The 10,720-nt window shown below is 33.4% G+C and overlaps 2 protein-coding genes across 2 annotated transcripts; one reads left to right on the plus strand and one right to left on the minus strand.

Moving 5' to 3' along the window:
• Window positions 1–1,203: 1,203 nt before the first annotated feature.
• LOC140983764 (uncharacterized) lies at window positions 1,204–3,813 on the plus strand. Its single transcript, XM_073450892.1, has 3 exons — window positions 1,204–1,581; window positions 2,587–2,733; window positions 3,478–3,813. Exons 1-3 carry the CDS (start codon window positions 1,330–1,332, stop codon window positions 3,619–3,621), a joined length of 543 nt encoding a protein of 180 aa, XP_073306993.1. The 5' UTR covers window positions 1,204–1,329; the 3' UTR covers window positions 3,622–3,813.
• Window positions 3,814–4,056: 243 nt separating this feature from the next.
• On the minus strand, window positions 4,057–8,234 carry LOC140983943 (cell division protein FtsY homolog, chloroplastic-like). Its single transcript, XM_073451096.1, has 10 exons — window positions 8,224–8,234; window positions 7,248–7,509; window positions 6,851–6,955; window positions 6,677–6,750; window positions 6,536–6,594; window positions 5,806–5,843; window positions 5,209–5,487; window positions 5,034–5,116; window positions 4,887–4,926; window positions 4,057–4,751 (listed from the first exon to the last, which is right to left on the minus strand). Exons 1-7 carry the CDS (start codon window positions 8,232–8,234, stop codon window positions 5,380–5,382), a joined length of 657 nt encoding a protein of 218 aa, XP_073307197.1. The 3' UTR covers window positions 4,057–4,751; window positions 4,887–4,926; window positions 5,034–5,116; window positions 5,209–5,379.
• Between the last annotated feature and the right edge of the window lie 2,486 nt (window positions 8,235–10,720).

Below are 10,720 nucleotides of genomic sequence, written 5' to 3' on the forward strand. Positions count from 1 at the left end.
GATTATCAAATCCAAGTTAGTTACCTAGATATACGATTGAGACTGTTGAACCTGGGTTTGTTGCTGATGGGAATAATAAGGCGGATTGGACTGATCAGAATACCGAAATATTTTTAAAAATTTCTGAGGAAGAAATTGAATCCGGCAATAAGCCTACCAAACATTTAAACAAAACAGGGTACACAAATTTAGTTTCAAAATTTCATGAGAGAACGGGACTTTCTTTGAATAAAAAACAATTCAAAAATAAATGAGATTCTATTAATATATCTTATATGTTTTTTTTAAATAATTGTTAGATAAATATTTACACTTTAACTCTTATTTTTTGCAGGTAAATCTAATTTAGTTGATGCAGGTTATCCTACTTTCAAAGGCTTTATGGGACCGTATAAAGATACTAGATATCATTTACCTCGATTTCGATTGGCTCCAAAGTTCAGATCAAAAAATGAAGTATTTAATTATCATCATTCCAGTTTAAGGACGGTTATTGAAAGAACATTTGGAGTGTGCAAAGCACGATGGAAGGTATTACAAAATATGCCCACATTTTGTCTAGATACTCAATTTAAAATTATAGTGGCATGTTTTGCTTTACACAATTTCATAAGGCGATACGATGCGGCCGGAGATATTGTTGAACAACTCGAAAATATTGATGATTTACAAGAAATCGAGCAAGATGGTGAAAATGTTTATGTCCATGACAGATGTACGAGATGGCAAGAGCCAACACAAGAAAATATTACGGAAATGAAAGAATTGAGAGATGACATAAGAAATTCACTGCCAATACAAGGTCGACATTGAACTATTAGTTTTTATTTAAATAAATTAAATTATAATATAAACATTAACCATTGTTATTAACAATTGTTTTTATGGTTTTTAAGATTTCAATATTTTATTGTTTTGGTATGGATTTAATTATTTATATTTATACATCACACTTGTTTAGAAATCCGTTATAAAATATATATCAAAATTAATGAGTTAAAAAAGCACTTTAATGATATGTATCCAAACACATTTATTAATTTAAAAAGTACTTTTTATCTATTCATCCAAACACAATATTAACACAATTTTTACTTAAAAAAACACTTTTAAAATCCAACTTAAAAAAACAATATTTTAATCAAAAAACTTTGGATACCAAACAATAAAAAGCTACGGTTTATCAATTACCAATTCACAAAAAATATTGCTGGTACTGGATTTTGATTGAAACAAATTTATGGCCGTTGAATCAATTAAAATCTCTCTCCTTTGGTTGGACCTTCTGCCTGGCTGACAGCTGACTGAGGGGGAAGAGTAGTAGTAACCATGGCAATCACTAAAGAAGCTCCCACCCTGAGCCCCGACGCGCCTAGTGTTGACCCGATTTGCGAAGAAATCACTCCAGAACGTCGTGAAATAACCCTTGATTTTCTCAGCAAAGTGGGAGTAGGTACGACCATTAAACCAGAACACGACGTGAAGGATTCGTTCTCCAACCTTGTAGGAGGGGCTCTTAAAGTCGTCTCCGTCGAACGTGGCAAATTATCTTGTTTGTTTACTGTCAAACCTGCGATCTTGGTACCCATTTGCTGCTTTCTTTGTTGATTGTGGATTTTTCGCTGAATTTTTTTGATGGAATCTTGAAATTTTAGCTGGGGTTTGAAATGGTTGCTTAGCTTTTCGCTTGAGTATAGGAAAACTATCTGAAATTTGTGGTGGGAATTTTGTGGGTTTTTAGGACATTCAATAGAATGAGTTGGAGAATTACGGAGGAATGCTAAATGCTGGTTTATCAGATAGTATACATATATGTTTTATGGTATTATTATGCATCAGACGCAAATAACATTTTCTTGATTGATTAATGATCATATTTTATTTTATTTATCCAGACATAGTTTTTTGTGTTTCTTGTAATTATATGCTGATCAAGATGATAAACGTGTAGGCGAGAAATTTTGCAGAAAGCATGGCTCTCATGTTATGCAGAAATTCTATGGTCTCATGTTCATAAATATTGATTGCGAAGAAACTCGAAGCTGAGACTACTAAGTACTACCTGTGTTTGAGAAACCAAGACTTTCATTTACAAAAAACAACAAGAATTTGAAACATTTATATTCTATCGTCTAAGCCTCTAAGGATGACAGACCAACTGCTCTTGGACATAGAGTAACTGTTTCCAGATAATTTGATCTTAGTTTCTTCTCTTGCTTCATTTATTTTTGTAACCAGGTTCATGGCACACATTGTATTTGTGCTACCAGATGTTTGATTCAGCCTCCATTGCTTCAGTTATTTTTGTAACCAGGTTCATAGCACACATTGTATTTGTGCCGCCAGATGTTTGATTCAGCCTCCATCATTGCCAATTCTATTGATAACCTGATCTGATAAATCAGAATTTGAACAGTTTCTTGAGAAAAAGTTGGATTATTTTAGTAAGTTCACATTTAATTTCTGACTCATTAAATAGGCATTTCTAAGATGTTCTTGCTTAACATATAGCATAGATTCTACAATGGGGCAACCATTTTTTTTGCTGCAGCTAATGATGGATTGTTTGGTTTATTTGAAGTACAGAATGCTTATGGCGGAATGCATGGAGGAGCAGTTGGAGCTGTGGCTGAGAGAGTTGCAATTGCTTGTGCTAGAACAGTTGTTGGAAAAGATAAAGATATATTCCTTGGAGAACTTAGTATTTCTTATCTCTATGCTGCTCCACGCAATGTGAGTCTTTGTTCTTTCTCTGAAAATTTATTTTATTCACTAACGGATTAATTAATAATCCTATGCCAAATTTGTGGCTGACAATAAGTACATTTTAGGAAAATGATGTAAGAGAATAATAAACATGGATTTGTTGAATCATACTCAAATTACAGTTCGTAGCACCACCTTAAGATTCTACTACCTCATGTTGTTGCAACTGTCCTGACCGCTTCGTTTTCATGATTAGAGTATGCAAATGCATCACATTTGTTTAAATGTTGTAGTGTATATAAAGTAATGTTACCCCCACTGTCCCATGTGGGCATTTGAGCTGCTAAGCATTTGGAAACATGTGAGTTGCAAAACTACTGAAGACTATAGTATTTATTGTATTTGACATGCATTCGGTCATAAAATATACCCGATAATTTGTTATAGGAAATCCATCCTGATATTGCAATGCCATGGTTCTTTTACCTTAGGCACATTATTTCACATTCATCTGACATTTAGGAAAAAGGAAGTAGTCTCCACATTATCGTACTATCAGTCGTAGAAATCAGTAAAAACTCGCTTACTATGATCTTCAAAATTTTTGGAAAATTTACCATCAGACTATTTTTTCTACTTGATGTATCCCGTTGATCATACTGAAATTTTTACAACACTCGGTTTAAACTTCATGTTATCCCTCAGTTTACCTGCCATTTGTTGCAGCCCTTAGTCCCTTAAGAATTTTTTGACCCGGGATTTTCATCACAGGCCGAAGTAGCGGTTGATGGATCTGTGGTGAGGAGTGGGAGGAACCTGACTGTGGTAGCAGTTAACTTCCGGCTGAAGGAATCCGGACGTCTGGCGTTCATGACTCGTGCTACATTTTATAACACACCCGTTTCAAGTTTATGAGTTATAACAAAGTGATATATGTGCGGTTGATATTTGCAAAAACAAACATCTCAGTTTCAGAATGCTCACGTGCCCTGAAGAAATTTGAAGTCTAAATTGCAAAGAACCTGAATTTGTAACGATTGATTTCACATAGAATTTCAGGATGACGAGTCTTTTTAGTTTCTTATATAAGCTACTCGTACATCATAACGCAAGGGGTAACGATTGTTGAAGAAATCACACACGAATTGCCTTTTTTTATCATACAATCCATATTTTTCTCCTTCTATTTTGACTTTTCACCCAATTCATTTATTAAATATTGCGCATATACTCCTAATTCCCCGGCTCATTTAGATACTTATTATTATTATTTATTAATCAGTTTAAGTTATTTTTTTAGGCCAGAGAATTTTATTACAATTAAGTATTGAGATAATCTTAAACCTAAGATGTCAAGATCGTTGAGACATCGGCCCAATTTTAATCATTTTGAGTGTAATAAAACACGTCTTCTTCCAAATATCGAACACCTTTATATGTATTCTAATCAGAATTTTGTAGCTTTCTAATATATGCTTCTTATAAAATGATTTTCCAGAGGCAGAAGCATAAAGCAATTCTTACTATTTCTATCAAATACAGTACACGACAAATTTCAGGCTACCGGAAATACATTCAACCGATCACAATCTTGGTAATCCGATCACCCCATAAAATACTCTTGAGTTTATTTCGAAGAAGTAAACTTTCTGACATTTGTGTGAAATCAGGCATCAAGGAAAACGTGTGTCGAGCCTAGTCGCACTGAGAGTGGATAGATCAAATCCACCTTCCCGAGTGAAGAAAACTCCTCAGAGTTCCTTGTCCATCCCTCAGTCATGAATATCAATCAATAATCCATCCTTTGGCAGCACGAAAAATAACTACAACGAGGTTCTGGCAGATAACACAGAAGTTGACTGGATCAAAGAACAAAGTTACGAGCAACGCATCCTCGTGTTGTGTACAGATATGATGTAGAACTTACCATTTCAAGGAAAGATTGCATTAACGAACACCTCTAGATCAAAGGGTTGGAGATCGTCTAATTTTTCGCCGACACCAACAAACTTCACAGGAATTCCCAGCTCATCAACTACACTAACCTGCAGGTAGAATATAGATATGGTGTCCCGTATACATTGTGAAATAATTTACATTTAAAATACTTTGGGGTAAAGGGGGTCATTTAAAATTAAAATGTCGAAACAGTGTTGACAACCATGGATAGGATATATTACATCATTGAATTCTCTTTCTTGCGGAAGCATGCAGAATTTCCTGCAAATTGTGAAATAATTTACATAAATATTGGCTAGAAGTTCAACATCCCACCACCAGCCATCGAGCCATACAATAAAAATCAGCAGAAATTCGAGAATACTGACATTGGGCGCGCCAGAGACAGCTTTCCCAACAGCTTTCTTGCAAGCTACCAATTCTTCCATAAGGCCATAGTTAGCGTGCAAACCTGTATTATGATAAGAATGCGGGAAGGAAAAATTGTTAATTAGCAACAAAATTGTAAAACATAAAGCCAAAACATGACTGTATCAAACTTACGTCCAGATGTGTCGCACAGAACAACATCAAAACCTTGCTCTCTCCCCTTTTTTACGGCTTGTGAGAGAACACTACATGGGAAAAACTTCAAAATCACAAGTTGGGAAATGTTTACGACATTTTTAACACTTGTGTAACAACGGAAGCCACATATTCTACCTGATGACGCCTTTACATTTTCTTTTTCAGCAACAACAATCTCACAACCCGTTCTTTCTGCCCATATCTCCAGTTGATCAGTTTCAGCCGCTCTAAACGTATCTTCGCTGCCAAAAACACCTAGCAAAATTTTAAAAGTATGCCAGATAGAAATGAGAAACAACTTACTTTTAGGCCAGGGTTGGGTATATGACAGAATAAACGTCTAATTTCCATGGAGTAAGAGTGCTAATGAATTTGTGTTCTTCCGCGGGAGCAGGAACAACTCCCCGGTACCCACAAGTAAAGTGATGAAAAGTGAAATAAAAGCATCTGGACTACATTCTCTGAAAGCTTAAACTAAATGAAAGTCCAACCCTGTTTCATTAAGATTAATCTTGAAACACTAATTTAACCCCCCAAAAAAACAAGACAGGACGGGATGGAAAGACACCTCACCTTGGTCCCTTCTTTCTTCAATCTGTTGGGAAAATTTCCTGCACAGTGCACCACATATTTTTCAATCTTACGACTTAAAAAAAAATCTATAAATCCAGGAAATCTAAAAAACAAATGCGATAATTGCATTTTGATGTTCTATTAAAATTATTCTGGCACGCTAACATCTGTTGGATTTTAAAAATTATTGAAGATATAGTGAAGATAGCATGCAACAAAATATAGTATTTAATTTATTTTTTTAAAAAAAACATATAGATAGTATTTAATTGATTCGATCATAAGTCCTATATCTAATACACAATGCGAGAATATTAAAAACTCCTACTAATCTCTCTTAATTTAGAATACAATTGCAACACAATGAAATAATCTTAGAACAACTTTGTTAGGAAATATTTCATGTAATTACAGCTTTCTAAATGACAATATAATCATACCAATGGTACCAAAGATACATCATAATTCAATTTTTACTAATTTTAACTCTGTTTCATGAAAATATTTTTTGTTTCGAACAAGATTGAACCATGAGTTACAGACCAATTCAACTAACAAGAAGATTATAGAATAAAGATTCTGCTTATAATAACTTCACTTCATGGACGTGAAAAGTACAAATAAAACTTTTTCCAAAAGCAAGCAAAAAAGCCATCATCCATTCATCCTTAACGTCCCAAAGATGTTAAAACTTTAAAAATATATTCCAGTATCAATTTGATAGGATTACCTAGAGATGCAGTCTTCCCACCTCCATTGATACCAACCACCATGATCACAGCCGGTTTTCTAGTGATTAAAGTTTAGTCAGTGACCCATATGGAACGCCAAAACAAGCCAACAGACAATGTTTCATTGAACCAGTTCTGACCTGAAACCAAGCCGGAGCTCGGTTTTAAGTTTCTTTGCAGTTAACAAATTAAATATACTCCTCTTTAAAGCATCCTATAATTAAATACTTGAACTGTCAGATAATACTTGAAGTATATGAAGAGAATCTTGCTAAAACAAAGCTATTACATGAGATAAGCATCAGAATAATTACTTTAATTTCACTCCCAGATTTGAGATTTCCTGCGTATGTATCATCCCTCAAGCTCTCCACGATCTTTATGGTAATCCTTGGACCGAAATCAGCCACTAACAATGCCTAACAGTAAATGGAAAAAGAAATATAAAACTGATCCAAAAATATACAACTACAAGCAACTTGAATTCATATCATCAATAGTTCTAAATCAGTATCAATCGCATAATAAAATGAGTATCCGAACTCCGCATACAGAAGAATTGTAGTTGGTGAAATTATCAGCATCGAACAGTCCCAGGTAAACAGACAATTCTTTAATGCCAAAGCAAGAAATTAAAGACGTGAATCCGAGCAAGAAAGCTTCACGCATTATTTGGCAACAAAATTACAACAGAAAATGGAAAGATCGAACCTCTTCCAGCTCAGCCAGAAACCGGTCAGTATCAGATAGCTTCCAGTAAAGCAAAAGCTCGTCGATGACAGCCAAATTATCCCTCGTTTTCTCCACGTCACTCTTAGCTTTCTCTTGTATCAACCGCCCAAGTTTTGTGAAGAACCCAGTTTGCCCAGATGCACACTTGAACCGGGAAGTACGGGTATGGTTCCGGCTGAATGAATGTGGAGGAGGGTGGCCGAGGCAAGACAGCGGTAGAACCGGAAATATGGTTCTAGATCTATTCGCGTTAATATCAAATTAATTCAAAATTTATATAAATTTTGTAAAAAAGAATTAGACCACCGAACTTCATATAATGTGGCTCTGCCACTGGGCGAAGATGAGAAGGCGGTGAAGAAGCCATTTTGTAGGAAGGTGGTGGAGTGCGGGCGGGGAGGAGCTGCAATGGATGGAATGATCAGAAAACGTTAAACGTCGTCGTTACAATTATATTTATAATTTTTTTATTATAAAATTTTATTTTTTATTATAATTATAAATCAGATCGAATGACACAAATCATAAAATACTTATTTTATCCAAATATTTAAACTTCTTATTTACTTATAATTCTTTAAACAACTTGACTTGACTTGACATACAAATTTATAATGACAAAAATTTGTGTGAGACGGTCTTACGGGTCGTAGTTTGTGAGACAGATCTCTTATTTGAGTTATCCATAAAAAATATTACTTTTTATGCTAAGAGTATTACTTTTTATTGTAAATATTGATAGGGTTGACCCGTCTCACAGATGAAGATTTTTGAGACCGTCTCACAAGAGACCTACTCATTTATAATTTGTTTAAAATAAATTTACTCAGGTTGTCTTTTAATCAATATTACATATAATACACCATAAAAAAATAAAAAAAATTCTTATACGATCATGACACCTAAATCTTATATAATAATGGAGCTCATTTAAACTTAATTTTCCTTTGGTTACCTGAGTTCCATGTAGCGCAGTCAAATTGATTACTTGCCCTCAATTTCGATATATATACATATAAATTATATATAATATATGAGCCAAATTTTCGAGGTTCTGTTAGAAATGTATAAAATATTATTTAATAGATGTAAAACCAAACGTAAAGTTCTCAATTTTCTTGTACATGCACATTCAAACTCTAGGACTTGGCATTGCCATTGTCGCTTCCCTAGACTTTGCCTTCCAATTTCACAACATACCTTAGCTTACCTTTGGCTTTTCTAGTCAATTATGTTTTCATTCGGGTTTGGACTAGGGATGACAATTTCCTCCGAACTCGTTGTAGGATCCGATACCCGACCCGAATAGAAGAGGGTATGGAGAGATTTTTAGACCCAATTAAATAATTGGGTAATCGGGTATGGGGATTTTCGGGTTCGGGTATGGAGGCAGGTTTGATATAATCCGACCCACACCCGACCCGAATACCCGTTTAAATTTATATATATATATATATATATATATATGTATATATATAGTAATTATATATATATATTTATTTATATTAAAGATTCGCCAATCAATCCACTGATTTTCGGAGTTTTCAATACATATAATCATAAATTTGAAAATTAAAGAAAACGATGAAAATATATAAAACTTCATTATATATATGTATATAAGAGCATCCACCCACCACCTCATCAAAAACCGTAGGGTCCACATGCCACATATACATTACATTAACACATCTATTCTCTCACATTCATTTTAACATTCACACTCATTATTTGTAGGTCCCGCTGTCCACTCATTCATCTTACTCTTACTTTAAATTAAATATATTCACAAACCGTCACTATATATTCACAAACTTTAAATATATAGTGTTTCTTTATATTCGAATTTTTTTTAAAACATGCAAATTTGAAATTTAAATCAATATTCATCACGTGTGTGGGGCCCGCGTTCAGCGACGGTTTTTGAAAATCCGTCGCTAATTATCGAATTTTTTAAAAAAANATTGGGTATTTGGGTAGGGTATGAGTATCCGATAATCCGATGGGTATGGGGATGAGGATGAAATTCAATACCCGATGGGTATGGGGATGGATATGGGGATGAATTTAATAAATGGGTATGAGGATGGATGTATGAAATCCGACCCATATCCTACTCATTGCCATCCCTAGTTTGGACAATATATGTTATGGTATATATATTTAATTTGGAATAGGGAAGATTCTTGGTTAGGTATACCAATTCATAAAGATGTTTTTTCCTCCCGAAAAAATAGATATTTAATTTTTAGCATAAAAACTCTCGTGAGATGGTCTTATGAATCAATTTTGTGAGATGGATCTCTAACTCGATTCGCTTAATGCAAAAACCATTATTTATTATGCTAAAAGTGTTACTTTTCATTTTAAATATGAGTTAATTTAATTTGTTTTATGAAAAAAATTGGTGAGACTGTGTTATAAAAGAGTTAAATCAATTTTGAGAAGGGGGAGAGAATCCATCGAGGTTACATAGAAAGAAATATTCTGCATTCAATGTCCATTGTTTGATGAATATATAAAAATCAGGGAAACTAGGTCAAAAAGACTCAGCAAAATTTAATGATGCATGCACCAATAACACGCCAACATTGAATTCTCATATTTGTTTAACAAATCGTCATTTGTCTCCGACGATTGCGATATCTGAACCGTAGGTAACTAATAGGGGGAATATTTCTGATTTTTTTTTTAAATTCAAGAAATAAGATGATATTGATTAAATGTATGTAGTTTATAAACCGTCATGAAAAAATGATAAGATATTATCAGAGATAAATTTGAGAGATTTTTAAAAGAAAATGAGAATTTAAATGTATTTTCATTAGCAGGTCTCATGAGATACGATCTCACATATTTATATCTTTAAGACGGGTCGACTCGGTTCATACTTAGAGTTAAAAATAATAATTTTGACATAATAATGATATTTTTTATAAGTCGGATAGCATATTCGTCTCACAAATTTAAAACTTATAATGCAGTTTCATAAGAATTTTTTGTGTTTCCATAAAATCAAATAAAACTTCGTCAATTGAAAATAGATTAATAAAAGAGACTAACTTTAATAATATAGATTATAATAGAAGAAGAAGATATATAGATAAATATTGACAATTATGATGACAATTATAAACTAAATCAAACTTTCGATGTACACTCTTTAGCACAAAATTTTTTGTGATATTGTCTTACGAATTAATTTTATAAGACGAATCTCTAACTCAACTCAACTCATGAAAATATTATTTTTTATATAAAAAATATTATTTTTTATTATATATATAACGAGTCGATCTGTCTCACAGAAGATCTACTCCACTCTTAGTCTGTTACTCGGAGTTTAGGTTTAATATTTTTGTAGAGATTATCAAAATTATTTCTTTTTTATGGAAGAAGTTCCCCCGTATCTTTATTTATCTATCACGCGCCGCCACCTTCCACCTTTTTTC

The sequence above is a fragment of the Primulina huaijiensis genome, chromosome 9 (assembly GCF_012295235.1).
Source record: "Primulina huaijiensis isolate GDHJ02 chromosome 9, ASM1229523v2, whole genome shotgun sequence".
Taxonomy (NCBI): Eukaryota; Viridiplantae; Streptophyta; class Magnoliopsida; order Lamiales; family Gesneriaceae; genus Primulina; species Primulina huaijiensis.